Below are 16,635 nucleotides of genomic sequence, written 5' to 3'. Positions count from 1 at the left end.
CAGAATGTCTTTTTACAGTTTTTAAATTAAGTTTAATTTATATCTAAACAAGGTCCAACCATTACATTTTGCTTTGTATTTTAAATCTCTTCTAATATCACACCATTAATGTATTGTAGATTCTTAGTTGCTTGTTCATTGGAATATCCCATTGTCTCTATTTGTCTCTCTTGCTTTCTTGTGATGGTGTTTAACTTGTTTTCCCCTCTCCCATTTTTTTTTCTTTTTAAACATCTTTATTGGGGTATAATTGCTTTACAATGGTGTGTTAGTTTCTGCTTTATAACAAAGTGAATCAGTTATACATATACATATGTTCCCATATGTCTTCCCTCTTGCGTCTCCCTCCCTCCCACTCTCCCTATCCCACCCCTCCAGGCTGTCACAAAGCACCGAGTTAATATCCCTGTGCCTTGCGGCTGCTTCCCCCAGCTATCTACCTTACTACGTTTGTTAGTGTGTATATGTCCATGACTCTCTCTCGCCCTGTCAAAGCTCACCCTTCCCCCTCCCCATATCCTCAAGTCCGTTCTCCAGTAGGTCTGCGTCTTTATTCCTGTCTTTCCCTCTCCCATTTTTAAATGGAAGTTAGCTCAGGAGGATTGAATAGATTTAGATTCTACTTTCTGGTAAGACTGCTTAATAGGTGGTGCTATGTACTTCATATTTCATCACATCAAAAGGCACTTATCACTGGGTTCAGCTGCTGACAACCTGATGTTCCATCTTAAAGTTCCCCGATAACCTTTCCATCTAATGGTTTTATCCATTGATGATTGTTGCCTGAACTAACTTTATGATAGATTGTAAAATGGGGGTATTTCCTTTTCATATCCTATGTGAGCAAATTGTTTTCTGTAAAAACAAATAACTGTTAAATAATCTACTAACATTTTACTTTTTTGTACTTAATATTTCTTTTTTAGTCTGACATAGGTAGAAGAAATTATATTTATGACAAAGGAGATAAAAACCTGAAATTAAAAAGATGACAATTTGTTTTGGAGGCCAACATTCTGTTTCAGACTTCCAAGAATAAATCAGAAATCATTTTAAAAATGTATTTAAACCCTTGTGTTAAAGACCCTGCCTCCAGAAAGAAAAACAGGCCAGAACCAAAAAAAATTTGATAAAGCTATCTTTTTAATTAAGGCAATAGTAATCACAGTAATTAAAACCCAGTGTCTTTTACAGTATTCTTTTAAGACCGGCTAGGAAACTGTCAAAGAAAGAATTAAAAAGAATTAATACAGCCTTAGGCTTAATTAAAACAGTTCAAAAATCTGATAGTACTTTTCTTTTTCTTCACTTAAAAAGAGCTAGGGTGTATTTGTATACTCCACTGCTTTTCTAAATGGTATTCGTAAATTTTCATTTAGATCTCAAAAATATTTTTGTGCTTTATGAATTATGGGTTTTTAAAAATATTCTTCTTTGTGGCATTCTGTTATCTAAAAACAAATAAAAGTTATTATTTGGGGTCCATACTGGCCTGAGAATAAATCTTTCTTATTTGAACATGGACAGCAACAAAGCTTAATTCAAAATTGTTTTCACCTTTCTTCTGAAATATGACATCCCCATCACAGTTAATAATATAAGTTTTTAAAAACTGAGTCATAAAGAAGGTAATTATGGGTTGGGCTCAATTTTCGTGTCAGAGTTCTAATGCAGGTTGTGTAGTTTATCTCTCAACGGAGTATATAATTTAGAGATTATAAAATACAAAGAGCTCAATAATAATAACAATAATGGCTCATATTTATTGAGCTCTTACTATATGATAGGAACTTTACTAAGCCCCTTGCTTTCATGATCTTATCTTCACAATAACCGTATGAGAGGTATCCACATTTTAACGAGGAAACTGAAACACAGAATGTTAAGTAACTTACCAAGGTTCATACAGTCAGTATATAAGCAGTGGATCCAGCATTCCAATCTTGACAGTAACTGTAGACCCTGCACCACTAATTTCTATACTATATCATTATCACCACCACTACCACCACCCCCGGCTCTCAGATTGATCTTCTCAATGTTGGGTTAGACCAGACAGCGCACATCTGCTATATAGCCAAAGTTCTCCTCTCCATGATATCTGCTCTTATAGCCAGTGGGGTCCTCAGCCTTTCAGAGGTGATAAGCAAAGACATCATCTATTCATTTAATTTTCAAGGGGGACAAGATTTTAATGAAGTAGCAGCTCATCATCCTGCACTGGATAGAATATAGAACAGTGCCTTATTTGCATAGGTGTCAACTGTAACTGACACATTACTGTAAATAACATGTTACGAAGCACCTGACCAAGCCTAAAACCAGCATGAAACATTAATTTGTGCCCTAGATAATCTTTGGCCACCTCAAAATTTTGTTTAGGGCTAGTACCACTCAGTGTATGCCACCTTTGGCAAACATACCATGCCTATAGTATACTGGAGGTATCTCTCCCAAGCCCTGAATTACTTTTATAAGTTCTTGGGAGAAAAAGATACATGCTTATCTTCTTATTGAAGAAACCTTGACTAGCAATAGACTATTACACAGGATGGGCTACATCAATAACTTGACAATGTGTCTTTGTAAATAAAGGTATAAAATGGCGTTATTTATAAATAAAGTTTTCATTTGTATTATAGAGAGAGTACTTTTTAAATTTCACATTTAGTTTGTGAAACTAACTAACATTCTAGAAGATAGAAACTGTCTTTTGTGTCTATTCTTCCTCCTTTCTGTACACTATATATGGTAGGTCTACGAAGTATTAACAGAAATGTAAAAAGGTAAAGTTTCTCACAGGGCTCTTATACCTTTGTATTTTGGTTAGTGATAATAACACTTTTTAAAGGGCCATCGGATTAACTTTTCTCCGTAAATTCTCTTATTTCACTTTACGTATTTAATAAGTTAAAGGGCCATAATTTCTTTTTCAGTCTTTTTAATGGATCTCATTATTTAGAGATTTTACATAAAATGACAGCAGATGACCAAAGATACAGTGGATCAACTTACCTGTCCGATCCTCGTCTCACAGCAAATGGTTTCAAGATAAAATTGATACCAGGTATGATAATGCGGTTTAATACTTCCTGACTTGGAAAAATAAGTCTTGTTCCAAAAGTTACTTTTGAGTTTCGTAATTTACAGATATCACGGTATATTTTTGTCTCACCAAAAGTACAGTGTCAGCTTTGTAAAAACAGTCATATTTCAGAAAGGTCACCTCTGCCTGAAACAAGCAAGTTTAGCATCTCTTTCAGTCCATTGCCTTGTATTTTAGCATTTCCATAACTAATCAAGTAATTGTAATTTTTGCCATCCTTTGTCACAATATGCAAACTGCCTGCTGTGTCTAACTAAATTATTAAATACTCCTTAGATGATGAAGCAGAAATAGACATGTAGGGTACTAGAATTGACTAACAAAATGAAACATCTCTTTTCCTTTTTTAAAAGCATTTACTTGTTTTGCCAATTAGATGTGTAGCATCAACAGTCTTACTGTTTGGAGAGTGGATGATTTGATTCCATGGCTTTGCTAAAAAACCTGTCATAATACTGTTTGCTTACTGTGGAAATTCACTAGGTGGGGAGAAAAAAGAAAATTCTTCTGGCTAGGAGACTTCGGTTTTCCTGGCTGGCCCCTTCTCTCTTCTTTCATAGTTTCCATACTTAACTGCCTTCTGCCCTAGCTACCTAGGCCAGTCTTGTCCTATTACTTTGCTTTCATCTGGTATCAAGCAGCACAAAGGTACCAGGAAGAGTGATTCCACTGTCCCTTCCTCCACCCTCCCCTAAACTTGCCATGACCAAAGTGTACAAAAACAAAACAATGTAGAAAATTTTTAAAGGATTGTTTTACTGAGACATGAAAAGAAAATAAGTAAAAACAATGTACAAAACCATGAAATGGAATATATACAGAAAATGCTTTGGTGTTCCAAACTTTAACTTTATTGACTAGCAGTTTTAAGAAAACCTACCCAGAACTTCTTTCCTCCTAACCTCAATCCTGGATATTTAGATTTGGAGTGAAGAGTTAGTCCAAATCCCACCTCTGCCATTTAAAAACACGTGTTGTAGGGAAAGTCAGTTGGCCTCAGTGTTACCTCATCAATAGCAACTAATAATTATTATGTGCAGGGCAGTGGTCTAAGTATTTAATGTATTCATTTGATCTTTCTAATAGCCCTGTGGTTCTGTTACTGTGCCCATTTTTTATAAATAGAAAAATTGAGGCATGGAGAAACTAAGTTTGCCTAAGGGTACAGACTAGTGGTAGAACCAGGATATGAACCCAGGCAATCTGCCTTTAAAACCAACTCTTAACTAATTTTTGTTGATTTCCTATTAAAATTGATGTATTTACTTCATGAAGTTATTAGCACTAAACTAGGTACTTAGGTAAATCAGCATAGTACTTGGCAATGGTATGTGTTCAGATATTCTCTTTTCTTCCAGCATCCCCTTTCTGACCTGAACTGACTTGTAGTCATTTTTTTGGTCCTCCTAGAAATCTTTCATCCTCAGGACTTCTGACGTTTTAAAAATTTATTTGAAGTGTGAAGCAAGGAGTTTATGTATGTGTGTGTGTGTGTGTAGCAAGATGTTTTTTTCTTAATCTATTTTCCTAATTAACTATGTGGCATTGGTGGCAGGTACTTTTTTTTTTCATGAAAGATGTTATCACAACAATTTTTTTTAAGTTAGGATAACTACCCTGCCTGTTCCAAGAGCATGTTTGTTTTTGAGTTACCCAGTAAGTTTCTGTGTCACAGATGCTTTCAGCTCTCAGCTTGTAGAGAATGTTTTTAAGTCCTGTAAATGCCAGGTACTTTGCATGGTACCAAAGATATGGAAATGAATAAGCCAGTCATCTGCGAACTGACTTGATTTGATCGGAATTAACTTTACTTCGATTATCATCAGCATTATTTCTCTTCTCAGTAACAGATCAAGTTAAAGGCATTCGTTTTTTTTCTTCATTTTTTTAAAACCATTTTTTCATTCATTAATTTTTATGTCATGTTTTCTTAAAGACCATTTCTCCGTCTTTTAGTGAGAGTTTTGTTGTATTGGACTAACTTTTGATCAGCAGTTTGCCAGTTGTCATAAAACATCTTTAGATAAAAGCACTTGAAAGAGGAAGAATACATCTGGCTTTATGGAAAAAGATTCTGAATGTGACCCTAAGAACTTTGCTTGTTAATGAGAATAGCTTTTGTTCTGTATCAATAAGAATTACACATTTTAGGAACTGAAAACTTGTCAAACCACTTATTGAAGTATTTTCGGGAAATTGGGAAGATTTTTACAGAATTTTATGGAAACTTCTTGAACGTGATTCCAAATGCCTCTAAGTTTTCCATATCTAAATTTTGCAAGCACAGATATTAAAATATTGCTCCGTTTCCTTGTTTGTTGCCATATACTTTTTACCCATATCCACAAATAATTCTGTGAAATGTGTATAATTTTCCAGCATTCATGTAGACAGTATTAGACTTTTCAGTCAAATCATACTGTAAATGGTATAGAAGCAGCAATAGTGAAAAGTCTCTTGACTGATAAATTTTACTATCTGTATAAAAAGATGTGAACTGGAATATTCTGCTACTTCCTCTTTGCCTATCTAAACCCTGTTTCAAGTCCCATTTAAGTTCCCCTGGTTGCTCAAACTCTCATTTTGTCTTCCTTCACTGAGCTCTGTATTTTACCCCTTAACACTTGATTATGTATTTCTTATATTATTCTCCAGTTGTTTCCAGGGAATAACATTAGGATGCCTTCTCTGTTTAGTATACCACCAGTTCATCTGCCATTCAGGTCAAGGAACTAGTCTGTAACTGGGAACAGGTTAGGAATAGGGTCGTTGACATCTCAGGACCTGAAACTCTTCAAGCTACATCACTCCTCTTTTAAAATTTTTCCATTGATAGCTACCACTTACCAACATGGGACTGTCTCTTTTTTTTGTTTGTTTTTTTACTTATAGGTACTTATAGGTAACATTTTGTGGTCTCCAATATTAAGAACACTGTTACACAGATATAACCAAAGAAGACAAATTTCTGCTATTTTCTGAAATCATAAAATGCATTCTAAAGCCAAATTTGATGCTTGGGAATATATGCTGTTATGGATATTTTACCCCATTATATATCCATTCATGTTGCTACTTTTTAGTTTTATTTTAATCACTAAATTATTTAGTTTAAATAATAGATAATATGTCAGATTTAAACATTATTCTAGTAAAATAAACATTAGTATTTCATTTCCTCAAATTGCTAATATATTAATAAGTTACTATAGTGGTAATCATTTTGTAGTTTATATGTGTGTTTATCAACACTTTGTACACCGTAAACTTACACAGTGTTATATGTCAAATATATCTCAATAAAGCTGGAAGAAAATAAGTTACTATGTGAGTATTTTTATAATAACCTGTTAAGTTAAACTAATCATAGAAATAATTCAGGTTTTTAGATATTAAACCAGTAGGCTAGAATTTGAACAGCAGCAGTTGTTAAAACATTTAAACCAGTTTTATTTTAATAAATAATAACGGGGCTCCATTTTCTCTCCAAAGTAAGAAATGTTCTAAATAAATGGAGGGAACAGAACAACAGTAACTGAGATTAAATTAAATGATGTAAAGCACTTGAGCACTTACGACTTAATGTGAATGTGAAATCCTATGCGAAATTATTATTTGTTCTTCAACTAAGGAACAAAACTTTTTCCTGACTCTATTAAATTCTAATGAAGGTTAACTAAATATTTTAACAGTGATTTTGTCTTTAATAGACATTTTCTGGAATATAGTTTAAACAAAACTAACTATATATGTGGTTTTATTTATTTTTTTCCTTTAGGAGTTTCCATTGCTGAAAACTACTTGGAAATAGAAGGAATGGCTAATTGTCTTCCATTCTATGGAGTGATGGATTTAAAAGAAATTCTTAACGCTATATTAAACAAAAATGCAAAGGAAGTTTATGAATGTAGACCTCGCAAAGTGATAAGTTATTTAGAGGTATGCATTATTAGCTTATGTAGATTGTCTAGGTTTTAAGATACTTAACTTTTCCTTAATAAAATAGTAAATGGTTTCAAAATAGTAAAGTTTCTATAAGGCTTATTATCTGTTTGCAAGAGGAAATACTATTTAAAAAAAAAAAAACTCCATTAAAAGTTTCACATCATGGACTGGTTGTGGTAAACTCTATCATGGATCCTTACTATAACATTATTTCTTGAATACATATTGAGTAAGAGCCTTATGCATGAGACACTTTGTGAAGTTTTTTGTTTCGTTTTGTTTTGTTTAGAAGGGATTCAAAATTGCTCCACCTTGATACCAAACACTTGTCTAAAAAGAACTGTAATGTGATTTTAAGCCCTGATCTCTTCAAGAGCAAAAGAGGGGAGGGGGAATGAAAAATGTAGATTATTGAATAAATGGAAATTTTCATTTTCTAGCAGTATCTACCACAAATGAGAAGTAAAAGTGGATTAAAAAATAAATTCAAAAGTAATAGAGGATGGAGGCAGGTTATAAAGTTTTAAATGTCCAAGTGTTGGGCATTTGGTGGTAAAACAATAGTGATTGTCTCTGTATTGAGGTTCTGTACCTCAAGGTTGACTCGTGTTATTTTGAACTTTATAATAAAGTTTATTTTCTTCCTTTTAAAAAATGAGTCATTTTTGTTTAGACTGTGATCATGGTGGGCCGTGAATTCTGAGGGTCAGATTTCCTCAACAGGAAAGTCCATTCTTTACCCTTCCTGAAGATTATAGTCAGTAGCATTCTGTGAATACTTCAAGAGGTTTGTCCTATGGAACTTGCCAACCTATTGTGGAGGCAATTCAACACTGATAGTTTCTAGGGACCTGAAACTTTTCTTGTGAAGGAGTTGGTATAAACTAAATAAAGGTTGAGGGAGTTGTGGGTAGTGTTTTGTGTATCGAAGAACAACATGGGAAGAAGTAAGATTTCAGAAATAAGAGGAAAAAATGGTTGGGATTAGTTACAAATACTTTTACTAATACTGTACCTCTCATATGTTAAGGCCATAGTGGATGTGATTCTTAGGGAAGATAGTCTAAGGAAAAAAGAGAACTTCTGTCAGAACCATAGTTATGCTTCCATTGACGGTCAAGCTGAATAAGATGAATCGAAGATAACGATAGGAGAGTAAAAAAAGAATCAAGGGAGGAGTGGATATACAAGTCAAGGGAGGAAAGAAACTTAAAAATAAATTAGTATCACATTCTCTATAGGGTATAGTTGCTAGAAGACCAGCAGGTGTGGCTGCTAGATGGCAGTTACATCCTACAAGAGAGCCATAACGGAAAAGTAGTAGTGATAGTGAAAGAGTGGGAGCAGTGGTGAAAAGTGTAGGCAGCAAGTTACATGGTGGTGAAGGGACAAAAAGAGAACATGTTTGTATTGAATTCACTGAAAAAGTCTTACAGTAAAAGATTGAAGAGCAGATGTTCCAGAAGAGGCAGGAAGGGAGATGAGTTAACAATATAAGCTTTAGAGAGGTGAAACCATTCTCTGAATCGAGCAGACGAGGGGAGAGCTTTAAAGTGAAAGTTAAAATATTTTGAGGTAAACTTGAGAGAAGTCATGTATGATATATGTGGTAATGAAATAGGAGAGGTTATCTGCTGAGAGTGAAGAGGCTGGGGAGGCACTTGAGGATTTGAGTATATTGGAAACGATGTGAAAATAAGATCTGCAGGTACTTCAAGAGAAGGTTGATTAGAGAAGAATAGGATATTCAAATGACATTAAAGGCTCATAAGAGCTAATATTGGTATTGGATCCAGCCAGCGAGTTTTGTGATTCTCCAACAATGCTCGGTAGAATTTATCCAAGTGTAAGGATTAGCAAGAGGAATATGGTGTAAGAAAAAAAGGGTGAGTAACGAAATTTGAACACATATTATACATAAGAAACTGTTTAATCCTAGAGGGATATAAAGATGAATTAGATTCTAGTAAGAACCTGCCCTTAGATTCTAGTTGGAATCTAGAGGGAATGCAGGAAGCGAAGCTAGAGATAGTATCTTTAATGCCTCACTAACTATTCACACCTGAAGTACAGAAAGATGACAGAAGGGTGCTTGTGGGCCAGGAGAATTAGGAAGGATTGAGGAGATTAAAGGTCAAAGTGAAGAAGAAGAATAGATTTAGTTGGAATAAAGGAAGCAGGATGATCTGAAAGATAATGGGAGAGAGTATGTGGTTAGAATGTTAGCATTCAGGATCTTTGAAGTAAAACAATTTTTGAAAAAAATAAATCTTAAAACAAGCCAACTTCACTAATGCTATTTTACCCCCAAACTGTCAGTCTTCCCTATCTCAGAAAACAGCACTACCATACCAAAAATTATCCTTGATTCTGCATCCTTCATAACCAGTCCATCAGCAAGTCTTGACTTTACCTCCAACTCATGTCAGGAGTCTTTTATAATTCCCTCCATCTCCACTACTATCTCCCTAGTCAAAAACTCACCAGAGATTGCATTGAATCCATAGATTGCCTTGAGTAGTATGTTCATTTTAACTATTCTTTCAATCCAAGAACATGGTATATCTTTCTATCTGTTTGTGTCATCTTCAGTTTCTTAGATTAGTGTCATAGTTTTCCAAGTACAGGTAGGTGTACTCCTAGGTATTTTACTCTTTTTGATGCAATGGTAAATGGGGTTATGTCCTTAATTTCTCTTTCTGATAGTGTATAGAAATGCAACAGATTTCTGTATATTAATTTTGTATTCTGCAAATTTGCTGAATTCATGATGAGCTCTAGTAGTTTTCTGGTGGCATCTTTAGAATTTTCTATGTATAGCATCATGTCATCTGCAAACAGTGACAGTTTTACTTCTTCCTTTCCAATTTGGATTCCTTTTATTATTTTTCTTATCTGATTGCTGTGGCTACAACTTTCAATACTGTGTTGAATAAAAATGGTGAGAGTGGGCAACCTTGTCTTGTTCCTGATGGTAGAGGAAATGCTTTCAGCTTTTCACCATTGAGTATGATGTTGGCTGTGGGTTTGTCATAAATGGGCTTTATTATGTTGATATATGTTCCCTCTGTACCTACTTTCTAGAGAGTTTTTATCATAAATGGATGTTGAATTTTGTCAAGAGTTTTTTCTGCATCTGTTGAGGTTATCATATGGTATATATTCAATGGAATACTACTCAGCTATAAAAAAGAAGGAAAATTTGCAACAACATGGGTGGGCTTGGAGGGTATTATGCTAAGTGAAATAAGTCAGACAGAGAAAGACAAATACTGTATGATATTACCTATATGTGGAATCTAAAAAATACAACAAACCAGTGAATATAATAAAAAAGAAACAGTCTCACAGATATAAAGAACAATTGAGTGGTTACCAGTGGGGAGAGGTAATATAGAGGCAATATAGGAGTAGGGGATTAATGATTAGCTTATAAAATAAGCTACAAGGATATACTGTACAACACAGGGAATATAGCCAGGTTTTATAGTAACTGTAAATGAAGTGTAACCTTTAAAAATTATGAATACTATATTGTACACCTGTAACTTACATAATATTGTATGTTACACTCAATAAAAAAAAATATATATATATAATTAATTAATTTTTAAAAACAGCTCTCACCAGGACTGCAGTGATTGCCTGCAAGACTCCTGCTTCTCTTCTTGACCTGCCTCAAGCCATACTGCACAAAGTAGCCAGACTGATTGTTTTCAAATGTGAAACGAATGTCAGGCTTTTGCTTAAAAACCCTCTGGTTACTTCCCTGTGCATTCAGATTAATACCCAAATTGCTTACCCTGTCCCAAAGGGTGATGGGGCCCCTGCCTAACTCCTTTTCTTGTTCATCTCTTCACTTTAGTAACTCTGCTGCTCCCACACTGACCATTCAGTTCTTTCTGTTCCCTCTGTCTGAAATGCTTTTCTTTCCCCATCATCTTTGCATCATAGTTCCTTAAATTGAAGCTTAATTGTCACCTGGAGGAAGCTTTTCCTAATCACACAATCACTCTCTATCACGTTGCCCAGTTTAATTTTGTGCACTATTAGTCGCTGAAATTGTCTTTGTATTTTTATCTTTCTGCTTCTCTGCACTAGAATGTCAGTTTTAGAAGAGCAAGGATCTTGTTTGTCTTGTTCTCTGCTGTATTCCTAGAACCTACAGCAGTGACTAGCACATAATTTGTGTTTAATAAATATTTGTTGAGTGAGTAAATAATAAAAGAATATAATCAATTTTCTGTCTTACTCCTTGCCAGTAAAAACCTGTTTTCTGCTTCAGGGTATATCACAGTAAAATGTATGGCTTTCTCTCCACAGGGAGAAGCAGTGCGTCTGTCTAGACAGTTACCCATGTACTTATCAAAAGAGGACATCCAGGATATTATCTACAGAATGAAGCACCAATTTGGAAATGAAATTAAAGGCTGTGTTCATGGTCGCCCATTTTTTCATCATTTAACCCATCTCCCAGAAGCTACATGATTAAATATGTTTAAGAAAATTTGTTACTATTGAAATCGATATGGTCATAAAATAATATGAGTTGGGTTTCAAACTGTCTTTGTACTATCGTGTCAAATGGTTGTTTTATAAGTAAGGATTCACTGGCCTGTTTGTATACTGAAAAAATTTTCCAAAACTGTAAAAATCTTAAATAAACTAATATAGACTATTCATTTTATTCTCAAGAACCAGCCTTCATAATAATTATTGGTTGTAAACTCCAAATTGAAAAATACTTACTATTCTTGGGTGGTTGATTTGCTAGGTTCTATGGATCTAATTGTATCCTCCAGACTTGTACATTGAAGCGCTAGCCCCCAGTGTGATGGTATTTGGAGATGGGCCTTTTGGAGAGGTAATTTGGTTTAGATGAAGTCATGAGGTGGTGCCCTCATGGTGGGATTAGTGCCCTTATAAGAAGAAATAACAGAGAGTTTGCCCATTCTCTCTTCTTCTCCCACCCCCCCATCCCCACCACCACCACCACCACCACTCCGCCCCAGCTGCCATGTGAGGACAGAGAGAAAAAGTGGCACTCTGTAATCCAGGAATAGAGCTCTCACCAGAAACCAACCATGTCAGCCCCTTGACCTTGGACTTCTAGCCTCTGGAACTATGAAAAAATGTCTGTTGTGCTTTTAAGCCACGAGTCTATAGTATTTTGTTATGGCAGCCTGATCTAATACAATGGGTCAGTCCTGTGCAGGGAGAATCACAGACTCAACTGGTATATATGGCAGAAGTTATCAATCTTGTGTAAAGTAGGATTGAGAGGGAGTGGGGAAAAAGTAAGAAAATGAAATTCAGAGAAAGAAGATAAAACATAGCTTCAAAAACCCTGCTATTTACCTCTATTTGGGAGTAACAGCTGAGAAGTTGCTGTCTCTTATATGGAAATTATTGGGCTCTGGGATTAAAATTTGTCAGAACATAGGAAGATCCAGATTTTTAACAAAATTTAGATTGAGTGTTCATTGTGCATGTGTCCTTTCAAAAACCAGATCCCAAGATGTTAAAAAAAATTATAAAAAAATTAAATAAAAAAACATCCCACAAGTGCACCAAAGTACTTAATTTACAAAAAGTTGAAACATGATTTTTAGTGAATATATTTGTTATATAAAATAATATACAGGATACAGTGTCCCCACATTCACACCACCTGTAGTTTTCAAGGAGAATTTTAAAATTCTTAAGACACTTGTGTTAAGAGGTACAAATAGTGATAATTTATACCTGTAGCCAGGACTTTTTTCCTACAACAGTTGGAAACAACTGTTTCCAACAACCCAAATACTAGAGGTTTTTTCCCCTATTAATCCCTTTAATAACTTGGGGCCCCTCTCTGGAAGACCTTTCTGGGAGTAATCCTTTTTAATTTACTGGGTAAATTGAGGAAAGAGAAGTTCAGAGAGATACTGAGAAAGACAAAATTTACATCATCCTTTGTACCAATCCTAAGCAAAATTTTGGAGTCATTTTCCAGCCGACGTAATCTATTAGGTCCTACAATGGCTTCTTAGATGAATAAACTCATTTTGCGTTTTCTTTCCAGTCCTGGATTCTATCAGGTCAAGGTAGTAATTATGACAGCAGGTATTTATCACTTGTTCACTAGATCCACTGTGCACTTACCTTGTATGATCTCATTAATGTTCACATCAGATTTAGGATTGTAGGTACTATTGAGTCTCCAATCCCAGAGCTCGTGTTCCTTACCACGTTCATTGCTTGCCATGAGAAGCAGGCCCTATTCATTAGAGTCTACGAAGTATTTGGGAAAAGAAGAAAATTATAAAGCGGCCCCTGATGCCACTCTAAGCAATACTAGATCAACTTTGAGCTGCAATTTACTGAGTCTGGTGGGCAGGATCGGGGCCAGTTCTGCTGAGGCCCCGCCTCCTGGCTCCCGAAGAGGGCGCGGAAGTCCCGCCCCCACGCACCACCCTCCCCATCCCCCATAGGCCCTGACGGCAGCGGCGGCGGCGGCAGCCGCAGCAGCAGCATTGGCAGCAGTAGGTGCTGCCGTCGCCAACCACGGGACAAAATGGCTGGAGGAGGCGGAAGCGTCTGCGAAGCTCTGGCTCCTAGGATGGAGGTAACGGCCGCTGCAGATTGGGAAGCTGATGGTGGGGATTAAGGGCGATGCGAGGAGATCTGGAGGGAAAGGAAAGCCTCCCAAATTGCCCATTTTTCTCGCTAGGTTACGGCTTGGCCGGGAAGAGGGAGGATTCTTAAGGTTTGATCCTCCCAAAGTGCTCTTGAGACCCAAGGGCCTTGCTTAGCATTCCACCCCCGGCCATAGGACAGGGGTGACGTCGAACACATGCGGTGGTGAGGCCTGAAGTCCCCTTTGGATGGACCTTTCACCTTGTGTGGTCCCACCGTGTGTGGTCTCGCAGTGCCTACGAGGTTTCAGATATTTAACGTACTGAAAAGTGTTAGACCTGAACTCAGGTGGATAGATTTTTGTTGTTATTTTCATTGGCTGTTTGATTCTCGATGATGTTATCCACATTTTGTGGCTTCAGACTGCAGGAATTATAGGCCATTCCACTGCAGCCTATGTTTCTTAACTAAGAATGTAAATATGATCTATTTATTGGAGACCCAAGGTGACTCACTAACTTAAAAACCGACGTTGCCAAGCAAATTAAAAATACCAATAATGATATTAAGGTATTTAAGTGAACTAGACTTGTTCTTGAAATCAATTCTATATTAATTTTGGCAAACCAGTGTTCTTGGATTCATAGTTGCTAAAAAGAATCTTTGAGGTGATATAATCCAAACAATTTTACAGATGAGAAAATAGAACCCAGAATACTTAACTGTGAGTTGCCTGAGTACCCACAGCTGATCTAGTACTTTACCAGTTCCACTTCAAATGTTGATATTACCATAAACAAAACAAAGAAGGGTAAGTACTGAAAGAAAAATCATACATTTTATTGCAAAACCAAATAAAAAAAGTGACTCAAGATTGTCAGTTACTTCTCTTCATAAACATGAATAATTAAGTGACCTATTAATTTATTCTAGATTGTTTGGTTGATCTCACCCAAGCTTTAAACATTTTTTTTTTTTTTTTTGTGGTATGCGGGCCTTTCACCGCTGTGGCCTCTCCCGTTGTGGAGCACAGGCTCCAGACGCGCAGGCTCAGCGGCCATGGCTCACGGGCCCAGCCGCTCCGCAGCATGGGGGATCTTCCCAGACTGGGGCATGAACCTGTGTACCCTGCATCGGCAGGCGGTCTCTCAACCACTGCGCCACCAGGGAAGCCCTAAACATTTTTAATCTTCAAAACCTTCATTGTTTTCAGTAATGCTAACAACACAGTACTGAGCACTCTCCACTTCTGCCTTGAGATTGTTTTCTCTGCTGGCTTTTTTTTTTTTTAATGTCTATTCAGGTATTTTGCTCGTTTTTATTTATTTATATTTTATTTATTTATTTTTGGCTGTGTTGGGTCTTCATTGCTTCACATGGACTTTCTCTAGTTTCAGCGACTCTTTATTGTGGTGTGCAGGCTTCTCATTGTGGTGGCTTCTCTTGTTGTGGAGCACGGGCTGTAGGTGCACAGGCTTCAGCAGCTGTGGCACGTGGGCTCAGTTGTTGTGGCTCACAGGCTCTAGAGCACAGGCTCAGTAGTTGTGGCAGATGGGCTTAGTTGCTCTGCGGCATGTGGGATCTTCCTGGACCAGGGCTCGAACCTGTGTCCCCTAGATTGGCAGGCAGATTCTTAACCACTGCACCACCAGGGAAGCCCTACTTGCTTATTTTTTTAATCACACTTTTTAATTCCTCCTTAAGCGACTGCAAATTAATGTAAAACTTTTTCTAGTTTTTAAAATCCTGTTTCAGTAGTTTTCAACTTTGAGCCATAGTAGGAGAACCACTACCCTATCCTATATCAGAGTTCCCCTAACAATCTCAAGTCCATTTCATTTAGCCCATATTTTTTCATCTCTGCAATGAAGATGCTGAACCTGACCCTGAAGTGCACAGTTATTTCTAACATTCTGTAATTTTGTTTTTTCCTATTGTGTCATGAATATTCATTAGCAGGACCTGGAATGACCTATTTTCAGTTAATTATCACTGTATTACTATTGACCGTATTTAACTACTTCTGAAGAGGTCCATTTTTCCCCATAAAATCTTTTAAACTAATCAGTGGGGGTTGGGGAGTAGATTTCTTCCACCCTACTCAAATTGGACTCAGAATCAGTATAACTCCCTCATCTCTATTTTAGTTGTATATTCATTTCTTTGTTTATTCGGTGACATTTATTGAGTGCCACACTCAGCGCTGAACACAATACAGAGAAAAGACATTCCTTGCCCTCCAGTTGAGAAAAATTATTGCAATGTAATATAAGTGTTATGAGACTATGTATCAATAGTATGTAGTACAGAAGTGTAGAGGGCCACCCACTGCCTTTGAGAAACCTATGGAAGAAGCTAGCAAGTTGAATCTTAAGGTTAAGGATTATCCAGGAGGAGAAAGAAAAGAAAGGTATTTCAGGCAGGAGGAATAGCATGTGCCAGTGCCTTGGTGAGTGCAAGGAATTCTACATTGCTGTATCTTGAGAAGTAAATGGAGATTGGAGTAGAATGATAGGCAGTACCTTGATCATAAAGGGTCTCATAGGCCTCTAAGTATTTTGTAGATTTTATCCCAAGGACTGTGGGAAGCCAATAAAGTTTTTCAGCAGGGAAGTACACATTAAGGTTTAGAGAATACTTTAGCCAAGTTAAAAGCAGATAAAGAAAGCAGGCTACTTGAGAATTCAGACAATGTGAGTGATCCAAACAAAAAGAGATAATTGACTCTGTGGTAACAAATAGAGAAAGTCTATTTGATAGTTATTGAGGCCCTCATAGCCTTGTGGTGGTCTTCAGTTTAGATTCTCTAGGATAATGCCATAATAGAATTAAAGTAGAAAATGAGGTCTCTCTCCATTTGGCTAATTTGTGGTGATAATAGATTACTGGAAGAATGTAGAGTCATTTGCCTTTCTTGTCTATATAAGAAGTCAGTATAATTTCGGCTAATCCTTTTGTGTTCCTTA

General features: G+C 36.4%; 1 protein-coding gene across 5 annotated transcripts in view; it reads left to right on the top strand.

Moving 5' to 3' along the window:
- The window catches only part of PMS1 (PMS1 homolog 1, mismatch repair system component), a 98,317-nt gene extending 86,582 nt beyond the window's left edge, over positions 1 to 11,735 (top strand). For 2 of the 5 annotated variants that reach the window (XM_029225699.1, XM_029225698.1), the window contains exons 11-13: positions 2,937 to 3,067; positions 6,885 to 7,045; positions 11,375 to 11,733. In XM_029225699.1, coding sequence (XP_029081532.1) covers positions 2,937 to 3,067; positions 6,885 to 7,045; positions 11,375 to 11,539 — 457 coding nt within the window. In that variant the 3' untranslated portion in view covers positions 11,540 to 11,733. Of the gene's footprint in view, positions 1 to 2,936; positions 3,068 to 6,884; positions 7,046 to 11,374 lie in introns of those variants that run through there. The other 3 variants (XM_029225697.1, XM_029225700.1, XR_003793991.1) reach the window with 3 other exon arrangements.
- The last annotated feature ends 4,900 nt before the right edge of the window (positions 11,736 to 16,635 follow it).

This window comes from Monodon monoceros, unplaced genomic scaffold (genome assembly GCF_005190385.1).
Source record: "Monodon monoceros isolate NGI ecotype Baffin Bay Population unplaced genomic scaffold, NGI_Narwhal_1 Super_Scaffold_16, whole genome shotgun sequence".
NCBI lineage: Eukaryota > Metazoa > Chordata > Mammalia > Artiodactyla > Monodontidae > Monodon > Monodon monoceros.
This window is presented reverse-complemented; position numbering and strand designations above follow the sequence as displayed.